The 26,688-nt window shown below is 35.6% G+C and overlaps 1 protein-coding gene across 4 annotated transcripts; it reads left to right on the forward strand.

The window, feature by feature from the left end:
* The first annotated feature begins 4,501 nt into the window (after positions 1-4,501).
* On the forward strand, positions 4,502-25,034 carry LOC117409265 (signal transducer and activator of transcription 1-alpha/beta-like). Of its 4 annotated transcripts, none has more exons than XM_059032168.1 (24): positions 4,502-4,655; positions 5,750-5,881; positions 7,057-7,201; positions 12,850-12,948; positions 13,323-13,412; positions 13,571-13,649; positions 13,837-13,928; positions 14,381-14,532; positions 15,242-15,400; positions 15,905-15,997; positions 16,212-16,271; positions 16,735-16,764; positions 16,857-16,950; positions 17,338-17,379; positions 17,479-17,562; positions 17,902-18,000; positions 18,244-18,379; positions 18,622-18,680; positions 19,413-19,501; positions 19,743-19,882; positions 20,115-20,303; positions 20,649-20,727; positions 22,705-22,807; positions 23,606-25,034. In XM_059032168.1, the coding sequence occupies exons 2-24, from the start codon at positions 5,754-5,756 to the stop codon at positions 23,627-23,629; spliced, it is 2,265 nt and encodes a 754-aa protein (XP_058888151.1). In that variant the 5' UTR covers positions 4,502-4,655; positions 5,750-5,753; the 3' UTR covers positions 23,630-25,034. The 4 variants fall into 4 exon arrangements, with proteins under 4 accessions (XP_058888151.1, XP_033870950.3, XP_033870941.1 ...); XM_034015059.3 differs by having other exon boundaries at positions 4,503-4,655; positions 18,622-18,674; XM_034015050.3 differs by having other exon boundaries at positions 4,503-4,655; positions 18,622-18,674; positions 19,416-19,501.
* Positions 25,035-26,688: the final 1,654 nt, after the last annotated feature.

Consider the following 26,688-nt stretch of genomic DNA (forward strand, 5'->3'; position numbering starts at 1 on the left):
CAGACCACCAAAACCTTAGATAGGGCATTGTGTGCTTTAAATTGTTGCAGTTAAACAGCTTAAAACAGTCACCTTGTTCTTAATTTTTCTTCTATTTCGTCATCAATTAATTTCAATTGCATGTTAATATAATGCTTTAACAGCAAGTATCAAAGTATAGAAACATTTTACTGAATTTTTGAAGTTTAATGATTCCTAAAGTTCTGTAATGTGTTCTTTAATTACAGTATTTCATTACCTTAACTAGTTGTTAAAGTTTTACTGAATTGCATTAATTTAATGATTTGTAAAGCTTTGTAATTTTGTATGCTTAATGTGATAGAATAGGTTACTGGCTATATATCATCAGTAGGTACTTGTGTACTAAGTGAGTTACTTGTGTATGTTAACTTTATTAAAGGTACAGTAACTGTTATTAATACCCGTTTGGTTATCCATACACATCGATTATGCAAAATAGTATAGGTCCCAATTAGTTTGGATGATTGACTCTATACTGTATTCATATTTTACCTTGGAAGAATTTCGGATGAGACGTCCTGTAAGTCGCTTTGGATAAAAGCATCTGCTAAATGACTAAATAATAATAATAATAATAATAATAATAATTCTTAAATTTAGTCGCACAAACTAACAGATTATAATTATATAATAACTGGTAAGCAATTTCTTTCAAAGGGCTCATCTGGTTGATATTTACCGTATTACACAGCTGGTTGATACAGGAAACATGCGCTCATTAACACCAGCAACAGAGCACGACCCCAGCGCGAGCTGTCAAACTGAAAGGAATTCCACCCATACCTCACGTGACGTCTTCTCTCGCTCGTTTCTCAGCCGGAAAAACATTGTTCAGCAGAGATAACTACTGCATGGGGTAGTGTGCAGGGTTGCCAACTGCTGTGTGCTTTTAAGTAATAGTTAGCAAAACAATTACATTCGTTTAGCGACAGGTTACGCACTTTACACTCACGTTACATGCTCATTAAAATCAATTAATTTGTGGTTGGTAGGCGAGTTAAAAAAACCTGACCTGGCTTAAAGTGTCTGTAAATTCTGGAGCCAGTTGCAACCCTGGTAGTGTGTGATAAATAATAATTGAATACACACCCTCATGGTGGGATGCTTGAATAAACGTCGGGTGGGCATTACATTATTATATCACACACTATCCTGTGCATCATTTTCTATGCAATCAGCACAAACTTGTTTGAATATGCAGTAATCCGTCGCGTATCTGACTGCGATGGGACCAGAGTAAAGGCGGATATGTAAAACGTCAGATAAATGAATCCCGTTTTAAATACCAGTCACAGCTGTAACATTTACTATAGTCACACAATTATTGTTTTGAGATCTTTTTTGCAGAGTAGGTCTTTTGCTCAGACGGTATCCCACCTGGGATTTGAACCCAAGACCTTATAGTTATGAGCGCAGAGCCTTAACCACTGCACTACACTACACTACTCCCACCCTTTTTGTGGGCTTGGCCTGGGTCCCACTGGCTCTTCCTCCCCTGTCCATCAGGGGCTAGGTCCTCCCCTTTAGCGACTCAGAGACAGTGCTTTTACAGGTAAACTCAATTCATTGTTGGAGTTTACCAAGCTGAAACAAATCCAAAAGTGTGGGTAGCAAACCACTGGGGCAACCCTGTCCATAAAATGTTGTTAGGGCATAACATTGATTAGTTATTTCAATTTAAATGATATACTGTCATATTGACATTGAGTGTTATAGAAAACACAGAACTATATATATATATATATATATATATATATATATATATATATATATATATATATATATAGTTACTATGACAGTGTATAGACAACAATTTTAAACTGACAAACTAAAATACTAAATTAGAAGAACCCCAAAAATGCACACTTATTTTTTATTACTAATCGTGCATGAACGTATTTTGTTACGGCAGTACAGAGGACCATATGGTTCAAGTTTTCTAAATCGAAATATACAATTTTTGGCTTCAGTCCAAGTTTCGTTTCACGGTTTCCTCTCAAAGCCACTACCTTACAGATGTTCTCGCTTTCTCGGAAACCTCGTGGTTATATTGTAGCTCTTTCCTCAGTTAGCCTCACTCCCACTTCGCAGCTACGACAGTTTAAGATACACGCTTTTTTTTTTTTTTTTTTTTTTTTTTAAGACAAACTGTTAGGGTGTGTTTTGTTTACAGTTGGGTGGGTTTGGCACGTGGTTAGTGCTGCTCAGGTTAGTATTGTTTTTGAGTCTTTAATTCTCCTATTTCTATGAAAGGCGGAAATTAATATATATATATACACAGGGCAAGGCAATCCACACAAAGCATAGCGCCGGTACCTCTGTACAAAAGAGCCTTCTCCTTTCAGTCCGCGAAAGGTCCCGGGTTCGCACCTGCTCTGTCTGTTTGTGGATTGCCTCGCCCTGTGTGGTGCGCCTGCCTCCGTAAACCGAGCTCACTACATTGGTGTCAGGGTGGGATCACGTCACCTACCAGCTCTGCTGCTGCCTTCCCCCGTGCACACTACAATATATTCCCAAAATAACCAACCTATGGTGAAGAGTAAGGTTATTATAGTAACGGAAAATAAGTACTGAATGTCAAGTATTCCAGTGGATAGACTAATCTATAGGAAGTCACATTACACACTGGCTTCTCAAAATCCATCGGGTCAAAACATGTACAAATCGAAATACCACCGCCCTTTTAGCCCTTACAGTAATCTCGTTAGGGTTTGCTCTCCCAGGCGATTGTTTGACCCTCTACAGTGGCGTGCAGTCTATATATGCAACACATGCGTTGGAATATTTATTCCCCAATATTTTTAAGAATATGATAGAAACATGTTTATTCTACAACATTTTGAAGTACATGATAGCCCTGTATGCAAGCAATCTGTTCGCCTCGGGAGTCTTTTTGTTTTTGTTGGTCAAGGCATGCAACGCAATGTGCACCTCACTTCCCGGTGGCCATGCGCTGCAAAACATTGGCAAGGCATCCTTGACTGAAAACTGATTGACGCACAAACCCTTGTAGTCAGAATCAAAATGGAAAACTTAGAGAAATGTTTGTTGACTAATCTGCATGAGACTTTGCAACAAAAACAGAAATTATATAAAAAAACAGAAGTCCAAAACCAAAATGGCAAGTAGTAAGTACTTACAGAAAAGCAGAGAAAGAGTTGAAAAGGTATTTCTGCAATCTCAGGTATTTGGTTTATTGTATCCCTGTTATTGGCCTACATTATAAGAAAATGTTTGTCATCGAAAAGTTGTGAATGCCTTGCTAAGTCACTGCACACCACTGCCACCTGCCCACTTATGAACATCACTAAATACATTAAAATGCAGTGGCTATAGAAGTTGTCAGGTTATCAGTATTATAACTACAGCTCGAAATATATTGTTTCTGGTGTTCTTCTGACAGTAACACATAGTGTTGAGTACCAGCCCAGTACCTTCATACAGACAAAGTTATGAGTGAGTGCACAGCCAACATACATAACCAGGTTGTATAATGGCTTGCTGTAAAAATATAATTACAGCAAGGTTATGGTGGTGCTAATATGTATATTTAAATATTTAAGAATTCAACCCTTCCAAAATATTTTCAAATCAAAAGATGTCTACTAATACAATAGCAACCTGACACCTTTGGAAAAAAGTATGTACTGTATAACCATATTTATCATATAAAAATACTATTCAGAGCCTTGTCAAAAAATATCATCCATGTAGCTACTACATACATTTTATGATCATAAAAGAAACAAACTAATATAAAAAATAAAATAATATACAATATTTATTACATTTTTGACCAAGAGATGGGTAACACGTTAAAATAAGTGTCTGTAATCCCAATGTAACTAACACATGATTTCCTACTGATTTCAAATGAAATTCCTATTGAATTCAAAAGTCATAAGCATGAGTTCATGACATACTTTTCATGACTTCATAACATTTCCCATAATACACATGAAATAATCATTAACAGCCACTTATTTTGAGGCAGAAATCAATATAAAATGATTTGTTATAGAAGTGTGTGTCCTTTTAATTGTGAGACTAACACAATTTTGCTACAGTACATGTATGAAAACGACATTAATGCATTTCATTCTGATGAAATGCATGTATACAAGATTAGCGATAATTCTGTTTATTTCTGGGTGGTGTCTGGCTAACGAAACAAGCCTATTATTATACCATGACCAATACCTTTACCTTAACACGTGCTACGAAACTTAAACGCAATCTTAATAGTTTCTATTTCTCATGCTGCTTGCTGTGTCAGTGGTCAGCAAATGAGGGAGGAAGGACGCTCATGAGAACAGCTTCAGCCTTTCTCCCGAACCTGGAAAGCCAGCCTTCTCCTTGTTACAATTGGCCGTTGAAGGTCTGGGTGGGTTTCATAAAGCAAACCGTGAGACTTGGTTGGCTGAGACCGGTGTGACACCTGTATTTTTCTGTACAGTGCATTGGCTTTTATTTAGATAGAGTTCCTCATATTTAGTTTCATTTTTGCACCCGTGAGCGGATTACTAGTTCTGAAGACTTTGAAGTTCAGTGAGCTTTTGACGAAGGGAGGGTGAGACCTAGGGTAGCTGCTTCTGCTGTTTAACGTTTTCTGAGATATAATATATATATAAAAGGTAAGTTAAGTTTAGGATGCACTTGATTGTTTCTCATGCAATTGTAACGTTTCTAATGTCATTATTAAATTATACATGTTTATGTATAGTGAAGACACCAAACGGCAAATCGTATTTAGGCGTGGATGTGTCCAGTATAGAATCATTTTGACAGTTTATTTGATGTTTTTTTTTTTTTTTAATTGCTATACTTGTTAAGTGCTTTAGCTGCATAGTATGCAAAGCGCAAAATATGAAACGCATTCGAGTTGAGTACCCTGAAATTCTGTCCCTCAGTCTTCAAGTACAGTTTATCTCTGCCAAAAAAAAAAGCGCTGCAGAAAGTTTCATTGTATTAGTTCAAGACAGTAGGAGTGATTATGTAAGAGTATTTGGCTAACTACTTCCATTGTCTGGCTATTTGAACAAGGCAACGATTACAGTTAAACTAGATAGGTTGGGGGCAAATTATTAAATATAAACAGCAGAACGCGTCCGTTTATTGGCATCCATTTAGTCAAAGAAAACAGTCTTATCGTTTCAATTTGAACATATTGATTTAATTAATGTCTAGTTATCCTGACTTTTTAAGAGCTTCACATTATGTTGCGAATGCGGCTTGAATTCAGAACTTAAAATGCTCTAGTACTGTAGCTGGTTAAAAATCATGTATGTGTCAAGACAGTTTTAAATTACTGTATGCTGTTTAAGTATTTTTACTGTTTGTAAATGATTGAAAGAGTGTCAGTATTCAGACCTGACGCTCTCTCTCATTAAAATACATTCTTAATATTTTTGCGGGATGGGTGGTTATTTGTAGCTGCTGTTGTTCATAAAGTTACAAGGGCAAAAACACAGTTAACTTCCACCCTTTAGCATGCTGATTTAAGAAAGATTATTACTTCTTGTGAATACAGCAAAATCCTGTATTCTGTGGGATGCAAGGTACAGTCATATATATGACACCTTGCATTTTTCTGTGGGTGTGTTTTTTAGTAATGACATTTTTCTCACAAGAAGTTATACGGTATAAAATGTGTCCATAAGGCCTAACAGCTGTTACTGGTTGAATCGATCTCCAATATAGATTTATGTATTATTTATTTATTTTACAGCAAAATGACTCAGTGGTATCAGCTGCAGCAGCTGGAGTCAAAGTATCTGGAGCAAGTTGATCAACTCTACGATGACAGCTTTCCAATGGAAATTAGACAGTACCTAAGCCAGTGGATTGAGAGCCAAGACTGGTAAGAGCACGTTTTAAGAAAAGTGTACTTTTAAGCATAAATATTATTTCATAACTTGGTACTGGTGTTAAATATACAGTATCTTTACTAAAGTATTGATGAGCTTTAGATTCACTTTGTATTGTTTTCTGTCTAGAGCAAAACATTTGAATTCTTCCGTCCACTTGGGGAGAGGGTTTTGCACAGAGGTGATTAATTGGTTACACTCTGTGGTACCTGATGCACTTAAGCCGGGTCCACTCCTGAGCGGTCAGTTGTGCAACTGAGTCACATTTGCAAACAGTTGCAAGCACGTGCGCAACAGGTTGCTAACAGTAGAGACAAGCTATACTTTCAAGCATGTGGAGTGACGTTTTTATCACGTGCACGGTTGCGAAATATGATTGGTTGTTACTCTCCTTACTGTTGTTTACTTTTCTGTGGTAAAGAGGCGCTACATTTAAAAATATGTCATATGTACTATATGCCCTGTGTTTCTGTTCTGACGACGCCTCAGCCAAGGTCTTGTCCAGCATTTACGTGGCTTATCGCATTTAAAATAACTACAGATGAGACGACTATAACAGCCAGTTCTTCATCGGGAATTAGTGAAGGCGTCGTTAATGACAGACTGAAGGAAAGTACAGCACCAGCAGGGCCAGCATTGCCAGGAAAAAAAAAATTTACACACACTTCTAAACATGGGAAACTTGTTGAGCAACTAGTTGCTCAGGTGTGGACAAAAGAGTTGCAGGCAATTAAGTCGTGCAATTTTATTGGTTGGGCAACAGATTGCTCAGGTGTGGACCTGGCTTTAGAGTAGATTTATACTGAAAATTCTGCTGAGGTCACGGGGTCCTTAAACCTCTCAGTTTGAAAAAGTTAGGAGACTGGTGACTGAAACAGAAAATGGCATACAAAATGAATCTAAGCAAGATATAAGAAGAAAAATATAAGAAGAATGCATAGAGTTACCCTTGGTAAATCAGAAGTAAATCCATACTGTTTCTTTTCAGGAATTGTGTATGACTATCAGTTTTAGTTTTGCATATAACATAACCTATTCTAAAGCCATCAGCACCTTGATCTGTGTAGCAGGTGGCAATCTGATATTGTGATACGTTCCTAGTTTTGACACACCTTGTTGTTATCAATCTGATACTGAAATGAATATACCTGTAATTTAATACTTTTAGGGAACTTGCAGCCACAAATGATTCCCTGGCCACCCTGCGGTTTCATGACCTGCTTTCACAATTAGATGACCAATACAGTCGCTTTACACTGGAGAACAACTTCCTGATGCAGCACAATATCCGGAAAATAAAACGCAATCTCCAGGTATTCACATTCAAACAAGTTGACTACAGCAAAGTATACTATGGAATATCATGGTAAATTTATTTTGCTTGTCTGTTTGGATATATTTAGTCCAGTACTACAATTATAATTAGTGCTGGGACGAACACAGGATTTTCATGTTGGGATATTCGCTCATAATTTAAATAGTCATTCGTTTTTCAAAAAGTAATAAAAGCCATTATATTGCTCTGAACGCAGGCAGAGACAGCATAGCAGTAGGGGCACGGTGCGTGGCCGTGGCCCTTGTGTATGTGCCTTTATTTCACACAAGACCTTGCAATATGTAACACGTTAAAATGGAAAAATATCTCCGGAGTAAAGAATAAGTTGTGTAGGACTTACTTTACCCCACTGAATTAACTACAAAACAAAGGATGCCAAATAGCAGTTCAAGTTAAACGTTGTTTTGTTTATTCCCGAAATAAATAGTACATAAAGTTGACCGCATTTTATTTATTTATTTATTTTCATTCCTTGCCATTGCTGTTTCTTCACAGTAAACAGTGGTCATAGACACGTTTTCATAAACTAATAACATGTAAACGAAATTTAAACTTTAAACACTTCCAATAAAACAATCGCAGAAATGGCGTGGTAAAATGAAGGTGAAAAAAAACTACCTACTGTTTTAAGTAGACTGAATACCCCAAACAGTCACATAGCAGTCCTATATTTAAATCAGAAAGTATTTATTGAAACCACCTTGTGCTCAGCTAAGTAATGGAACTAAAACAATTCCTTGTTGAAATGTATTTTGAAGAATGCAACCATATTAAGCATCTGATATGCCATCAGTACGGTTAACTAGGTTATGTTTCAAGGTTATGTTTCATCAGTGCAAGTTAAGTGGTACGAAATTATCCTCTTATGTCTTCAGTTGCTGAATTAATTGAATCCTGAATTGTATGACCTTACAATTATACTGTAACATAACATGTATTAGGTTACAATCACAACCGAGCTGTTTTGAAAATGAAAGATATATATATATATATATATATATATATATATATATATATATATACAGACGTGCTCAAATTTGTTGGTACCCCTCCACAAAAAACGAAGAATGCACAATTTTCTCTGAAATAACTTGAAACTGACAAAAGTAATTGACATCCACCATTGTTTATTCCATATTTAATAGAAATCAGACTTTGCTTTTGATTTTTTATTCAACATAATATTGTAAATAATAAAACAAATGAAAATGGCATGGACAAAAATGATGGGACCCCTAACCTAATATTCTGTTGCACAACCTTTAGAGGCAATCACTGCAATCAAACGTTTTCTGTAGCTCTCAATGAGACTTCTGCACCTGTTAACAGGTAGTTTGGCCCACTCTTCCTGAGCAAACTGCTCCAGCTGTCTCAGGTTTGATGGGTGCCTTCTCCAGACTGCAAGTTTCAGCTCTTTCCATAGATGTTCGATAGGATTCAGATCAGGACTCATAGAAGGCCACTTCACAATAGTCCAATGTTTTGTTCTTATCCATTCTTGGGCGCTTTTAGTTGTGTGTTTTGGGTCATTATCCTGTTGGAGGACCCATGACCTGCGACTGAGACTGAGCTTTCTGACACTGGGCAGTACGTTTCGCTCCAGAATGCCTTAATAGTCTTGAGATTTCATTGTGCCCTGCACAGATTCAAGGCACCCTGTGCCAGGCACAGCAAAGCAGCCCCAAAACATAACCAAGCCTCCTCCATGTTTCACTGTAGGTATGGTGTTCTTTTCTTTAAAAGCTTCATTTTTTCGTCTGTGAACATAGAGCTGATGTGACTTGCCAAAAAGCTCTAGTTTTGACTCATCTGTCCAAAGGACATTCTCCCAGAAGGATTGTGGCTTGTCAATATGCATTTTAGCAAATTCCAGTCTGGCTTTTTTATGTTTTTCTGTCAAAAGTGGAGTCCTCCTGGGTCTTCTTCCATGGAGCCCACTTTCGCTCAAAAAGCGATGGATGGTGCGATCAGAAACTGGCGTACCTTCACCTTGGAGTTCAGCTTGTATCTCTTTGGTAGTTATCCTTGGTTCTTTTTCTACCATTCGCACTATCCTTCTGTTCACTCTGGGGTCGATTTTCCTCTTGCGGCCGCGCCCAGGGAGGTTGGCTACAGTTCCATGGACCTTAAACTTCTTAATAATATTTGCAACTGTTGTCACAGGAACATCAAGCTGCTTGGAGATGGTCTTGTAGCCTTTACCTTTACCATGCTTGTCTATTATTTTCTTTCTGATCTCCTCAGACATCTCTCTCCTTTGCTTTCTCTGGTCCATGTTCAGTTTGGTGCACACAATGATACCAAACAGCACAGTGACTACTTTTCTCCATTTAAATAGGCTGAATGACTGATTACAAGATTGGAGACATGTATGATACTAATTAAAGAAACTAATTAGTTTGAAATACCACTATAATCCAATTATTTATTATCTTTTCTAAGGGGTACCAACAAATGTGTCCAGGCCATTTTAGAATATCTTTGTAGAATAAGCAATAATTCATCTCTTTTCACAGCTTCTTTGCTTTATTCTATGACATACCAAAGGCATGCAAGTATACATGATAAAATAGCTTTTAATTTCATCACTTTTCAGGAGGAATGAAGCATTATTTCAATGAGCTGTAAGGGTACCAACAAATTTGAGCACGTCTGTATATATATATATATATATATATATATATATATATATATATATATATATATATATATATATATATATATAATAATTTGCCCCCAAATCAACATTTTATGTTAGAGCACACGTTTCATTACACAGATATGCACCTCAAGATTGTATTTCGTCTGTTATTCGTACTGATAAAACAAGGAAGATGTTTCTTGGATTATGGTAACATTATAGCTAGCTATTTGCTCCTGGGTTTTGTTTTTTTCGTAGTCAGAATTTTGATAAAGTAATAATTATCTACCTATTATGTGTTCATTTTTAGCTCGGGTGAAACCAGGGTTGACATTATAACAAAACAATCTCCATGACAGATTAAATTAGCATTTTATAGACACTGAATAAACTTATATCTTATCATTCAAATCATAATGTTTTTAACAGTTATTTAATTTTACTTTTGGTCTATAGAATAAACTTAATACCTGTTAAATTGTATCTACATTGTTCTGTACTGTAGGTATTTGTACTCCACTGTCCAATAAGATTTGCATTGTGGGCCTCACACATATCTGCATGGGGTGGTACAAACCTCATTCATATATTGGGAAGCTATGCATTAGCAATGGTTTCCCGCTTTATGAAAGATAGCCTACTAATAATGTACGTGTTAAAAAAACGAATACCGGTAATTATGTACGTGTTCACGCAGTGTTGGTCACATACTGCAGCATAAGGTATCAGAAAAATGCTACTGCTTAAAAAAATTAGTAGCAAATTAAGTTTGGGTTAGCAACATGCTACCAAATATATGTTAACTTCAAGCCTTGATAATATATACATTCTATATAAAAATCACTAAACAACATTTTCCGGAAGTTGGTTACTGTTTAAGCGAGGCATTTCAGAATTACATGCTTGTCTTTTTTTCTGTCCCATGAATTGGGTACCCGGGCTGCTTCCCAAACCATTCCCTTGCACCCTACACCCTTTGACAAGTGTACACTTTGCGTGACGTTTTACTGACGTCACAGAGTGTGCACTTGGGTGAGCGAGGGAGTAGGGTGTAGGGTGGAACTAAAAGCGTTAAATGGGACACACTTCAGCATCATCATTCAGTGCCTTTACCTTTGACTGAGCAAGAAGCTAGCAATCTTTTGTTGTCAGATTGTAGTTTGGAAGAATGGTTGTAGCATTTGCACTATTTGAAAAACTTTGATATTGGTTAATAAAATAAAAACGTTGCCACATCTTACAAACATGTAGCCTAATATTTACTTTTTTTTGTTTGTTTTAAATAATATTTTAAATAATAAGATATCTATTTTACTTTAAATCCAATAGGTAATATATTTTGCTTTATGTTCAGTATCACTACGAAATGGATAAAGGTTATACACTAATTTATCAATCACTGCAAAAGCACATAATGGAAATACTAAAAGTGTGCAGGCTACATAAAAGTTTCAAATGTCACTCCCAGCCCAGCTTCGTGGCGTTTCTTTTCCACTTGATGAGGACATTGTTTGCCGCAATTAGCTGGATCAGTTTTAGGGTCTCTTCCTCTGTCCCTGTATTTTGTAAAATAATAATAATAATTTTGAAATATATTGCTCGCTTATATCATTGCTAGTTTTGTAACTACACATCTAGTTTTTTAATTAGTTAATTGATAAATAATTAATTCCAGCAATTGATATGTACAGAAAAGATTTTTCGCTGTACTATCTAATCATATACTCAGTACAATATATATTTCACAAATAATTTGCTTGTTAAATAACTTAACAATATGTACAATTTCCTAGCTAACTACAGTTACATTACATTTATGTACAGCCGCATCTGCCATATTTGAAAATTGTTCCCACTTGTCTCCGCCTTTAACGCAAAGAGTTCTGGGACTTCAGCACAAAAACACTACCGCAGAAGTCAACTGTTTTGTACACTCAGTCGAAGGGTGCAGTGAAGGGCAAATAAAGCTCCCTTCACTGGTTCCCTAAGGAACTGTGACAACCCTTAAGATGGCAAACATAGTATTTTTGCCCCTCAAGGGAAGGTGACGAGTGAGCAAGGGTGCGGTTTGGGACACAGCCACAGTTCCTGCTTTGTGGTGTTTCTAATGTTTTTTTATGCTGACGTAGAACTGTAGCACTAGTACTTTATATGCAACGGCGCCAGTGTCGTGCAGAATTTTGCCTCTTGGGGAATTTTGCACTACTTTGAGATTTGCTCATGCGTGAGTGTTTCGTTGAAGTTTGTTAAGGGGCAACTCCGCAAGGGGCAAAATTCGGCACGACACTGGTGCCTTTGTTTATATGTATAAGATGCACCCCCTTTTGCTCACACATTGACATACGGACATGTTTTTCTACATATTTTGGGAACCTGAATCGGAATCGAAATACCCGGTTCGGAACCGATTCCAAAAATCTCATTAAATGCACATCACTACTCACGCAGCACAACAAGTTTTTGTCCCTGATGGCTTTCCATAGAGATCACTATGAGAGCACGCCCATAATCTGGTTTGTTTACTTTTTGCTGTCTAAAACTTTCAAATAGAGGCTCAAAAGCTGCTTTGTTGATCCTGTGTTTTATATATATATATATATATATATATATATATATATATATATATATATATATATATAAAAACATTCTGGTGAGGCAGTAAATAAGTGCAAGGTGTTTTTATTATTTGTAGCGAATACGAACATCTTATTTTTGTATCCAAATACATGTCAAAAAATATTCGTTCGAATATTCGGATATTTGTCCACGCACTAATTATAATACATGTTATGTTACAGTTTTCATTAAAACAGTCAAACAATAATCACTCCAGACTGGCCATTTGATATTTAAGTAGCATACTGCACTGTTTCTATTTAAAGATAAATAGTTAATTACTGGTATTATATAACAATGCTTACGATGATTTATGAACTTGTTTTGTTTCCCTGTTTTTGCTCTCTTTATTTCATGTGTTTGCATAGGTTCACTTTCAGGAAGATCCGATCCAGATGGCAATGATCATTTGCAGCTGTCTGAAAGAAGAAGAGAAGACATTAGACATGGCCAAGAAAGCCGATCAGGTACTTTTTGAATGTTGAACTTCCAAAAAAAAGAAAACACAATTACTATGGAGGGGACAATTTGCTGCAAATTCAGGTTTCTCTGGATTGTGGTCCTGATGAACCCTCCTAGCATCTATTGTAACAATGTTGGAAAGTAATGCCTGAGATGTGTATAGTATATCTCTGTGTATAGTGACACCTGGCTCTGTGGATGGGAATAAAACATGACCTGCATTCACAGAGGGTAAATAACTTATACATACTGAAACTCATCAGTCCGATATGATTAGAGAAGAGGTGAAAACGAACTGAATTTTAACTATGTCTGTAACGCATTGCAATGTGCAGTAGTTTTAAAAAAAACATTTTCTGAAAATGTTATTTCTTTGTAGGACAACATTGGGAGCACACAGAATACTGCAATGGTGGAGAAACAGAAGGAACTGGATTACAGCGTGCGAGATATAAAGAACAGAGTTCAGGTAATTTCTTTATTTTACTCTTCGGAAAACATTTTGATCTGAGACGTTTGAAATTCAGGATAAACTTGATATGGATAAACTTTTACTTTGTTTTTGGGAATATATAGCTGTCATTTGATTCTGGAATTCTTTCTCAATTGTGATTATGCGCTTTTTAGGAAACAGAACAGAGGATTAAGTCACTTGAGGACCTGCAAGACGAACATGACTTCAAATACAAAACTCTGCAGAGCAGAGGTAAAATCATTATAGCTTAACGACAGCTTGTGTGCAACAGTACTATTCCATTTTACAGCAAAATGTATTCATTCTGTGTAGTGAGCAGTTTGTGCACTTTCTTTCATAGTAAAACAGATTTCCCAGTTCGTACTGTTGTACTGTATAGTATTTGGTATTTTTATAACAACATGTTTTGTCTTGATAGAGCACGAATCAAGTGGCACAACCCCAATTGAAATCAGACGTGAAGAAATCATCATCAGAAACATGTTTATAGAACTGAACATGAAAAGAGAGGTATGCTTTTAGTAGTTTTTATAGTTCTGTCTAGCTGATCAGTTCAAGTCTTCTGGAAAGTTCTCTAGTTGACTTGGATGTGTTTAATGGGTGTGTGGCACAGTGGATTGATAGTTTTTTTTTTGCTTTTTTAATGAGTAAGCCTTTAAATAGTATTTCCTTTTATTTTAAAAGATGTATTTTGACACTATAAAGCAGCCAGTAAAAATGTCTAAATAAAGCTAAACAAAATAAAGTCCAATAGACAACGTTTCAGCAGGTTCCTGCAGTACTTTGGGGTTCTATTATAGCGAGACAGGTCTAATGTGGATCTTAATAAAGCAGACCTCTTGTTCTATATTTCTTAATTGTAGTTTAAACACCGAAGTCATATTTAGATCCGCCACTGTTTAGATTGCTAAAATAGACCCTGTCATGTTTAACAACAAGCTGCTTTCTGATTTGCCCTCCAGGATGTAGTGTCTAAAATAGCAGAAGCCTTGAATCTCACAGAACAGGTTCAGACTGCCCTGATAACAGAGGAGCTTGTGGAGTGGAAACGTCGCCAGCAGATTGCTTGCATTGGAGGCCCTCCAAACGCATGCCTGGATCAGCTGCAGACTTGGTGAGCCACAGCCCTTCTGTGTACATCCTTTGTGACCCTATATAATCCATCAGTGTGGCACCCAGGCTATGCTGCATATTACTGGTCTCCTGCTAAAACTGTGAATGATACATTTTAATTGATTTTAGGAAAACTTTATGGTTGTATACCACCTTCCAAATGATTTCAATTCCAGGTTATAAATATTGAATATATATTTAATTTTCAACTTAAATTACATGTCAAGCCAATGTGGGTCTAATACTGGATTTCTGTAAGTGGTGACTGGGGAAGCACAGAATATCTTTAAGAATACACCTATAAACTCATAAAGTTTAGGCTAAAATATTAAGGATATACTGTGCTGACCCAAATAAAACATGTTGCCTATGTAATACAAGGGCTATGGGTTTTGAAAACCTACCTTTTACATGTTAGTTGTGATATGACAGTAATATAAATATACAGTACTTGCATGGCTAAAATGATATATTTGTTGACATATGGGTCACAATACAGTAATATCAGTCTCAGGTAACGAGATGGACTATAGTACTTTGGATGCTGTACGGTATGTAATATGTAATGTGTAGTAATGATGGACTATTTTGTGATAAGATTAAAATTGAACATGGTAATAAATGCAAGTGTACTGGTATTCATCATTTCAGTGTCTCCTCTGTGTATTCGTTCTTTTAAGCACCGTATAACCACCAAACATGCACTCCAGGTTTACAATAGTGGCCGAGAGTCTGCAGCAGGTCCGACAGCAGTTAAAGAAGTTGGAGGAGCTGGAGCAGAAGTACACATACGAGAACGACCCAATCACGCGGAAGAAACATTCCCTGGAGGACAGAGCACAGCTGCTGTTCCGCAGTCTACTTCAGAGGTAAAAGCCTGTTCAGATATTTGAAATCACATGTTTGTAACATGCCATGCCTGTAAGTTTATGACAACAATGCTGCAACCTTCTCGTCACATTGTTGTGAATGGTGATAGAGTAAGTCTTATGCTGTCTGTATAATCGAGTTCCTGTTTTGAGTATTGGAATCCAATATTTAGTCTTAAGATGGAAACAATGAATTCCTTCCTATTTGGGGAAAACAATGTATTTATTTATTAAATAGGTGTTAAATTAACTGTGTTTTGATTTCACAATCTGGAATAATTTACATTTAAAACTATACTACCTTTGAGAATTCAGAACTTTTTGATAATTACACTTCTTTTTTATTGATTGCTCAATTACAATATTAAAAAACGGTGGTAACAGTTTTGTAAAATGGTAAAAATAGCTAAAATGGTTATTGCTTCACACTGTTTTCAGTTTGTTTGTGGTAGAAGTGCACAGAAAGCACTTTAACTGTGGTTAGTGTACACTTGTCTGTTTCAGTTCTTTTGTGGTGGAGAGGCAACCCTGCATGCCAACTCACCCTCAGAGACCCCTGGTCTTGAAGACAGGGGTGCAGTTCACTGTGAAGCTGAGGTTTGTAAAAGCAAGACAAGTGTTTCTGAATATCACAGCCCTGCATCTATCCATGTGAACGTGGTATTTTAGATTAATAATTACTGTACCTTGGTGAACTGGCTCATATACATGGGTACTGAGCAACGTGATGATTGAAGCAGACGACATTATATTTTGTTGTTATTAGTTTTAAGTAATTTTTCCTTTTTTACTAACTTTTTTTTTTTTTTAGGCTCCTGGTTAAACTTCATGAACTGAATTATCAGCTGCGTGTTAAAGGATCATTTGATAAGTATGTAATAAACATTCAAGCCATTGCTGTGATGGCAGAAGCACATAGTTTAGCCACAGTTCAAACAATTAGCTTACTCAGAAAATATTTTATAAAAAGCATGACTGGGTAAAGTATCCGAGTTGGCTGCTTTGATATATATTACATCTTAATTTAACCCTTGGATATTTTATCAATTGATTGTGTACAGTAACCCTGCAGTATGTTGTCATATAAGCACTTTGTGTGTTTTGGAGATTGTTGTCAATGCTTTAGTCTATTGACAGTAAAATGTAAAATTAGATACTTTAAAAAAAGGAAACTATCCTGCAATATTTAATTTGGGTTAATATAATGACTGACAGCTGTATCATAGGCATAGCTAGTGTGTGCTCTACATATATAAGAAATGCTAACATGTTTTTAATTAATGTGCAGTCTTAACATTTATAAGAAACGCTTTCAATCTTTGCCTTGTTTTCAGAGATGTGAATGAGAAGAGTACTGTGAAAGGGTATGTATTAAAACGTACTAGAAATAATCAAGATTTGGGAAAGGTTTATGTGTTTGATTTTATTATAATGTACATTTGTCATCTGACTGCAGATTCAGAAAGTTTAACATTCTGGGGACCAGTACAAAAGTAATGAACATGGAAGAGTCAACAAATGGAAGTTTAGCTGCTGAGTTCAGACATCTGGTAAGTGTTATTTAAAAGATAATTAAAAATATAGTAGCTCAACACATTACCGTATCCCTTCTTTACTCTGCAATGTACGTAAATGACACCATTGTCAGCTTGTGGATACAAACATTACCTCCACTTCGAACAGAATTCCTGTTGAAGACAAAAGTTCAGGGAAGAAAAAATCATGTAAATGGAAGTTTTTACTGGTTGAACTAAACTGAATAAAGAACAGTTCAGAGTGGAATAGTGTGGAATGTGAGGTTTTTGTCCTTCCTCCTGAATTGATGTGTGTCTTCTGTGTTTTAGGAAGTCCAACAGTTAAGATAGCTATTTCTAGAAAACGAATCACTGTCTCTTGTGCGTCATGGTTTACTAAAACATGCAACTTTCACATTGCAGCAACTGAAAGAGCAGAAAAACACAGGAAGCAGAACCAGCGAGGTACAGTGACTTTCTATGTTTCAGTGCAGGTGATTTCAGGTTGTGACACACCTCCAGTGAGCAGTTTGTATTTTATTTTGAAAACCTGTGTTGTTTCAGGGTCCTCTCATCGTGACTGAGGAGCTCCACTCTATCAGCTTTGAGACACAGCTCTGCCAGCCTGGACTGGTAATAGATTTAGAGGTAAGCTTTCTTTCTGTTCCCATTTGCTAGTAAAAATATTTAAGTAGATTACTATATAAAAAAAATAAGTCCACTTTATAGATTACCTTTGTTCATTTAGTTTTCAGTACTGCTTAGTTCTTTATTTAGTGCTGCTGCATACCTCCAGTCATTTAAAGTAACCATAATGCTAGGTCAAATATACAAATGTTTCAGTTAATACAACTGAATTTTTTATGGAGTTGCTTCAACCACTGAATCTCGGTAAGAAGTTGCTCTTGTTGTTTTAAAGGATGCTGTGGATAAGAGTGATTGAATGTTGCTCTTAAACATGGCCTTGTTTTCTTTTTAACTTGCCAGACATCCTCTCTTCCTCTGGTGGTTATCTCTAATGTGAGCCAGCTTCCCAGTGGCTGGGCCTCCATTCTGTGGTACAACATGTTGACTAATGAGCCCAAGGTAGGACTTCAGCACTAAACTTGTTCATGTATTGAAGTTAATTAATTCTATAACTGGCAGCAGCATGACTTTTATATTATCTTTATTTGTATCTGTATTAATATAGTGATACAGTATGTTGCTTTGAGACAATTGTACTACTCTGTCTTAGCTGAGACCTGGGAGTAATCTTTGATTGTCTGCCAGCTTTATGTTTTCTGAAGACTGTAATAAGACTAATTGATTCCACTGGTTCATTCTCAGAATCTGTCCTTCTTCCTGACCCCCCCTGCTGCCAGATGGAGCCAGCTGTCCGAGGTTCTGAGCTGGCAGTTCTCTTCAGTCACAAAACGAGGGCTCAACTCTGAGCAGCTCACCATGCTGGGGGAGAAACTGCTGGGTAAACACAGATACAACAGCTACAGAACTTTGTTACATGATTCATAGTGGTCATACCTCTGCAGGTGCAATGGCAATCTACACCATGAAGAATTAATTATATTTGAAAGCTTATTTACAACAATATTCATGTTACTGCCTGCAACAGAACAACTAAGAGAAGACTACCTTTTGTGTGATATTACTGGAAACGGAGAGCGTGTTGAGACCCGTATCATATTCTCATTTACGTGCATATTACAGGTCCTAATGCCAGTAACCCTGAAGGCCTAATTCCCTGGACCAAGTTTTGCAAGGTGGGTGTAAGTAAATTATAAATAACATGAATGTTTTTTTTTAATTTAGTAGTCAATAATTATTATTATTATTATTATTATTTATTTTTTATTTTTCTACCCAATTTAGTAGTGTCCAATTATTTTCGAACCAGCAACGTCCAGACTATAGGGTGCATCCTGCACTCTACACGAGTGCTTTTACTGGATGCGCCACTCGGGAGCCACAAAAATGTTTTTTTTTTAATTTATTTTTTTATTCTGTTTTCTTTATATAATGAATACTTTTTCAATTAAAATGGGAAGACAGTATAACAAGAGTTGACTGTAAATAAATTCACAGATTTAGAAGTGTAAGCAGCACTGTGTTTAAGATGTCTGGCTTATTGTAAGCAGACCTATTGAATTTTACATCTTGGTATCTGCTTGTCCGAATCCCATTCAAATTCCCATTGATGTTTGCTCTTTTAATTTATTCCACGTACTCTCAATGTAGGTAGCAGTGAGCACTGATTGTCTGTGCTATTGAAGGTTATATGTTTGTTATTTCTGACCCTAATATGGTGAACTTGCACATACAAAAACATCAGTATTAAAGAACTATTAAGGTGGTTGCTTTCCAAAAGTCTATAAAAGGGGTTTACGAGGACCATTGAATACATGTACTCGCTTGTTGGCAGGTCACTTGTGGTAGTTTTGAGTTTTAATACCGAACATGTTTTAGTGTTTTTTTTGTTTTGTTTTTTAATTTCTTTTAAGGAGAATGTAAATGAAAAATCCTTCTGGTTATGGATTGAAGGGATCCTGGAGCTCATTAAAAGGCACCTTCTGGCACTGTGGAATGATGGGTAAGAATCTAATATGAGACAGAACTAGATCAGGAAGGAATCCGTTTAGTCAGGCTTGGATTGAAACTAAATGATGCCTCCATCATTGTAGCATTACAGAGATGGGGTATTTTAACCACAAGCATTTTTAGAGAAACTACCACAGTGCAAGGAAAGATCTTGTTATAGCAGTAATGTTGTGACCTAAAAAAAAAGGTTGGAGTCTTCTAACTGTATTTAATGGTGTGGTTTCCTTTTTTAGATGCATCATGGGGTTTGTTAGTAAGGAGAGGGAACGTGCTTTGCTGAATAACAAACGTCCTGGCACGTTCCTACTGAGATTCAGTGAAAGCAGCAGAGAGGGGGCCATAACCTTCACGTGGGTGGAAATGTCACACAATGGTGAGTGATAGGGACATCATTGCTGTAAAGGTCCATTGATTAGACCACCATATTCATATTCATGAACTAGCCTAAGCAGTGCAGAGAAGTCCCATGTGTTGACCTCTGTGCCAATGCTTTAATAAAAAATGAGCCCCTTAGACTGATGTGTATGCAGGTAAATGAGATGTAAGAAAACACCTTTCACTTCATGGTTGGTTTTGCCTTTTGAGATGTCTCTGTTTCTTTGTAGATGAACCTCAGTTCCACGCAGTGGAGCCCTACACCAAGAAGGAGCTGTCGGCTGTGTCATTCCCAGACATAATCCGAAATTACAAAGTGATGGCTGCTGAGAACATCCCTGAAAACCCGCTCCGATTCCTTCACCCTGATATTCCCAAGGATAATGCTTTTGGAAAATACTACTCCAGACCAACAGAACGTAAATGGAGTATTCACTTAGTTTACACTGGGGCTGTTTGGAAGGGTTTTAGACTACGGTAAAATAGCTAGCATAAAAGTACCATATATACCATTTTAAAGATATGTAACATTTTTATATATTAAATATATACAATGTTTGGTACACACAACATCCTAATACTTATTAAAGAGCTGCAGAAGAATCGTTGTATTGAATTATAAAATAGAAACAGGTTTCCCAAATAATGAGTTAGGCAAATAAGCATAAACTTTGTTTAGGAAAAAAACAGCAGGAAAGACATTTTACTGAAGATAAGTGCATGCTGAATCTCAAGTGACATATTTTGACATTTTGCCATTTCAGCCTCAGAACCTATGGATGTGGATAATGATAAAAGAAGTAATGGCTACATGCGAACTGAATTAATCTCTATATCAGAAGTGTGAGTATAATTAATTAGGCACTTCTTGTAATTGAGTGACTGTGGCAAAAGTAAAAAATAATGTTTACCATTTTTAAATTGTAATGCTTTTGAAAACATAGGCATTTATAGAATGCATCTTGTACATCCTAGGTAACTCCATGCTTGCAGAATTGGTTGTGTTGCACATCATTTAAACCAGGACAGATTTTTTTTTTTTTTGTTTTATCTGGTCAAATGAATCCTGATCCATGGTAGGATTTTCTTAAATATTGAAATGAAGGAGAACATCACAGTACACGTTTTAATAATGCAGTGGGTAGATTATGATGAGCCCCGCTTCTGGGGCTGGCTGTTAAAACATAATATTGGGGCCTAATTGTTTACCATGGTATTACATAGCGTGGAAAACACAGTAACCCTTTAAGGACCGTGATTGTGTAAAATTGATCATACTTAAGTGTCTTTCTGTGCCCATGATCAGGTAAACACAAAAGAAAATGCACTTCATTTAATTGACTTAGTGGGCCACCATAGTTATTTTTTTTTTTTTTCATGTGACATCAGTGAGATGGGCATTTCATTTTTAAAGGGAGGAGACCATTTACAGCAGAATGCAAAACATAACATCACAGGAACTTGTTTAGAGATAAGAAAGAAATGGAAATATGCTGCAAATCCAATGTATTTGACATCATTACATTAGATTGTTTATTCTGTCTCGTGTTGTAATATGTATGTTTTACAACATTTATAAACAACAAGAAACAAGTGGCTATAAGAAGATAATGTTTCAGGAACTAAATTGATCTGTTACATTTTTTCCCTTATTACTGCTAGTAATAGAATGAAGAACTATTATTTTATTTATAAATCTTTGAGAAAGTAATCAAGAGCAGTGTTTATTACTGCTTATAAACATCCTGAGAATAAACGTCTATTATGGCATTACAATGTTCTATTTTTGCTTATAATAGTTTGCGTTTTGTTAGCACTATTTATTGTGGTGTTCTTGCTGTCTGTAAATTACTACTTTGATAATAGAATATATGTTTACTGTTTAAGTACAGAAATTGATCTGCACACCATTATATAGCGGTTTCCACTCTACAAAATTTTTATTTCAAGATGGTAAGACGATTAGAGGGGTAGAAAAGGCTCTAGAATGGTAAAGAGCTAGAAATGTATAAAAAAATATATAAAAAAAAAATAAAAAATCACTCGGGTGAAACAATGTTTTGTAATTCACCCAAACAATATTTTTCAACAAAACTTTTAGGAAGTATTGCAAGGTCCCTCTGGTCATAGAATAACACATTTGTACGCTTGTATATATTTAGATCTTGGGAAATACTTATGTGGAATACAAAAAAAATGATTATATATATATATATATATATATATATATATATATATAGTGCTCAAATTCCAAGAGGTTTTCAAATTCTAAGTGGGTTTTTATAGGAAGAGAGTCAAATACATTCAAAAAACCCTGGTCCTGGAGGAGCATCCCACTTTAAAACTCTTGGTCCTTAAAGAGTTAAGGGGCTAGCACTAACCTAATTTGAATGAAACCATTTTGAAGGACTTTTTCTTGTATATTACTATATACTGTATGTTGGCATTCCATGATAAGCCAGATATCATATTTTATATTAGTAATAATTAACAAACTGTCATTCTAAATTGGATTTATTCAAAAGGATTCAAAAGTTTTGGGGCTCCCAAGTGGCACATCCTGCACGCCACGTGGAGTGTCTTTACCTATAGCCTGGAGATCAATGGTTCAAGTCCAGGCCTTCCAAATTTAGGAGAAACTGAGAAAAAATAAAATGACCAATTCCAAAAAAAAAAGGAATTTAAACCTTTTGCTTGCAGATTTTTAAAATTATTAAGCAAATTATTAAACAAATGAAAAAAATAAAATAAAATACACCAGTATTCGTTTTGAGCAGAATTGCACTTTTTTCAAATCAAACTTATTTTTATTTCTTTAAGCCACCCCTCCAGACTTCAATCACCAGAAAACCTGTGCCCCATGTCCCCAGACGAATATGGTGAACTTCAACGTTTTATTAACCCTGCAGAAATCAACACTGTGGTATGTCAAGTACAGAGTTCATAAAACATCCAAAAGGGATTGTTATATCTGAAAATTGTCAGCTAAAGCAGTGGTTTTCAACCGCGGTCCTGGGGACCCCCTGTGTCTGCTGGTTTTCATTCCAACTGAGCTCTCAATTACTTAACTAGACCCTTAATTGAACTGATCATTTGCTTAATTAGACCTTTTTAATTTCTTTCAGCTCTTAAACATTTGCCGATTTCATGTTATCTATAACATTTTTATAAGTAAAATTATTAAAAATGTCTAATTAAGCAAATGATCAATTCAATTAAGGGTCTAGTTAAATAACTGAGAGCTCATTTGGAATGAAAACCAGCAGACACGGGGTCCCCAGGACCAGGGTTGAAAACCACTGACCTAAAGTACATTGATGACTGCTATATTAGCATATAAACAAATGCGATGTTAAGGTAATTTCCATTAACATTAGTAACTTTATTTATTTTTTATTGGAAACTAAAAACTAGTACTGTACTACTATTACACAGGCAAACAAACACTGAATAAGATCTAAAACTATCATATTACTAGCATATCTTATGAAATAAGTTCTGTTATGGAAGATGGTGGAAAAGGAGAAAACAAATGGATACTGAACAGAATACAGGAAACTGGTGGTTAACTGTAGACCATCTACGAAAAGATCTGACCATACAGTGTATTTCAAAACAATAAGTGAAAGCAGTACAGGGGTGTCAGGATGCGTTTTAAGTTTTGATCACTTTTATCTTTTCTGGATTTGTTAAACTAATTCTCTTCTCTTTTTGTTAACAGATGTGTTCAACGTATCCAAACTAAGTATGGACAGTCATGCATCTGGACTTGATAAAATATCAGTGTTCAAATTCTGTACTACCAGTGGATTCTCAATTACCTCTATACTCCTGTACTGTTTTCTGAAAACTTCTACTCCAAATTACTTACCTTAAATATTTTAGCAATGGTTACTTGGTCCGAGTAGGGGAAAAAAACTAGCCTATTAGAAACAGTTGTGCCGGTCAGAAATGCATCCAGCTTGTGATATTGGAGAAAGATGGAAATTGATTTTGAGTATTACTTTGCTTGTGCTGTAGACGATTGTAGGTAAAGGTCTATTCATAAAATATTTTGTAAGAAACTGTACCCCTTCCCCTTGAAACAGTATTCTATATACAGAACACACAAAATGTCCAGTCAAAAGATAGATATGCATGCAGTGTATGTATAGCAAAACAGGTACCAAAAGAAAAACATTAAGTATACATTCAAAATACATCAAAATGCATCTGTTTGTACAGCACTTTACCCACATTACTTGTTTTTTCATGCCCCATTTCATAAATGTTGTAAATTAAATGTGAATATCAACACTTATTACTTTTATCTGAAATGGCTTATTGCATATTGTACCTATGTGCATGTTACTGTTTACAAAAAAAAAATCTTGTTTCAGGAATTAAATGAATTGCATTTTTGTTTCAATTAAATTTGACAATCAACATTTTTGATGCATGTGAAAGAAACCCAGAAGCTATTTTTCTTTATTGTGCCTTAAAGCAGTGCTTTATTTAAAATTCTTCATCAAAATAAACATCTTTCATTGCCTGCAACACTTACAGACTAAATACACCGTCCGCTGTTCAGATTGAAAATATGCTTAAAGGAATATAAAACAGCAATTCAGTGCATTCAGTTAGGGTCAGAATTCTACCTACTCCTATCTACCTATTTGCACCTACTCCAAAAACACACAGGCTGTTGAACAACATAAAAACTGAGACAGTGCATCTGTATCCTCATTCAGATCAAATGTAAATCCATTAAATATCGTCGTGACTCCAGCTACTGAACTAAACGAGTATACCATGGAATAGAATTCCAGAACCTAAAGGGTTACTGTAATTGCCATATATTACTGATACATTAGGAAGAGTGCAGTGTTTACATATACAAGTACACACATATACACACAATATATACAATTTGCAGTCTTCCATGTCCAGTATAACAATCACAGATAACGTCATCTCATTATAAATATGCACTCCAGTTTTGAACCATTGACCCTGCTATTGCAAACCACGTTTCCCAGACATTGAATTCTTTAGTTTTACTGTTTTCGATGCATCAAGTAAATTACGCACACGAGGTGCAATATAAGCAAAATATAATCAAGTTATATATTTTCTCTCTCTCTCATATATATATATATATATATATATATATATATATATATATATATATATATATATATATATATATATATATATATATATATATTAAAACAGACATACCTCCACAGAAGCTTTGGCTGATTTTACTTTATCAAGAACGCAAAGACTAAACACGCAGCTATGGACAAAAGTTTTGCATCACCTAGAATTGAGACAATAAAAATACACTATATTGATATTATTTGCAGCAGTGTGGAGTAGTGGTTAGGGCTCTGGCCTCTTGACCAGAAGGTTGTGGGTTCAATCCCCAGTGGGGGACACTGCTGTTGTACCCTTGAGCAAGGTACTTTACCTAGATTGCTTCAGTAAAAACCCAACTGTATAAATGGGTAATTGTATGTAAAAATAATGTGATACCTGTATAATGTGAAATAATGTATAATGTGTTAACTTGTAACAATTGTAAGTCGCCCTGGATAAGGGCGTCTGCTAAGAAATAAATAATAATAATAATAATATTATGTAATCAAAGAAATTACACAATGATAGCGCAAAAGTCTACCGGAAGCCATCAGTTTTTCTTGAAATATATGGAAAACTACAAAGCGATAGGTATTCAGCAGGTTTAATTTGACTTTATGAAGCAAAATCAGTTATTCTACAGGGTGATGCAAAACTTTTGAAAACAGCTGCTATCAGAGCCACGTTCACTGTACAAACAGGTGATAGTAACCAACTTTAATATATTAAGCTGAAAAAACTAGAACTTTGAGTTGCTGCTCAACTTCTTGATAAAACGTATCTGACATTTCTGAAACCTGCTTTTTGGTGAAAGGGTAAAGTTGACTTACTATCCAGTAATTGTAAACATAGCATATACTACACCAGTATTAACATTAAATAATCTAAAATAAAAGTCTTTGATAAACAGAATTGGTCTTAAAGTTTACATAACATTTAAAAACCAGCCATGCTTGCAGCATTTTCATTGATCACTCTGAAATGTTAGGTTATATATTAAACTCCACTGAATACATTCTTAAGTTTTACCATAATTCTACCAAATGCTATTTACACTAAACAACAAATAATGCTGTGACAGTTTGTGCCAATTAAAAGTACATAGATTATGCATACAATAAATACAATGATATATACACACACAAGGCTCGAAGTTAACGTATATTTGGTAGCATTTTGCTACAGAAAACTCTTAATTTGCTACTAGTTTTTTTTATTTTTATGCAGTAGCATTTTTCTGATACCTTACGCTACAGTTTATATGACCTACTCTGAGTGAACACGTACACAGATAACGGTGTAGTGTTATTTTCAGGTACATGGATAAAAAGTGGTACACAGCGCACCGCGCTTGCCTAAAAAACTTTCGCTTTGAAAACACGGAAGTGTCTGTTCAAATCTGGTATGTTAAGCGGTTTTCAGTCTTTCATCTTTTTTTTTTTTTTATTCATCATATAAAAAAATGGTATGCTTATATTTATCATATGCAATACTTTGGGTACTTGTACATTTTTTTTTACTTTTGCAAGTTTGCGGTGAACTTCTCATTTTGTCTTGTTCGTCGTGAATAGCTTCGTATGGAGCAGACTGCTAAATCAGACGATTTAAAACTAATATTGGGATAGAAATAAAACATAGCTACTGTACTGTGTGCAAACTCTGAATATGTAATACAATTTAAAC

The sequence above is a fragment of the Acipenser ruthenus genome, chromosome 10 (assembly GCF_902713425.1).
Source record: "Acipenser ruthenus chromosome 10, fAciRut3.2 maternal haplotype, whole genome shotgun sequence".
In the NCBI taxonomy this organism is placed as follows: Eukaryota; Metazoa; Chordata; class Actinopteri; order Acipenseriformes; family Acipenseridae; genus Acipenser; species Acipenser ruthenus.

Bases quoted from the DNA above. Each gene is read 5' to 3' on its own strand.
- LOC117409265 (XM_059032168.1), top strand. From the start codon at position 5,754: ATGACTCAGTGGTATCAGCTGCAGCAGCTGGAGTCAAAGTATCTGGAG. The intron at 13,929-14,380 runs GTATGCTTTTAG...TTTGCCCTCCAG, and splicing joins AACTGAACATGAAAAGAGAG to GATGTAGTGTCTAAAATAGC. The intron at 16,951-17,337 runs GTAAGTGTTATT...TTCACATTGCAG, and splicing joins CTGCTGAGTTCAGACATCTG to CAACTGAAAGAGCAGAAAAA.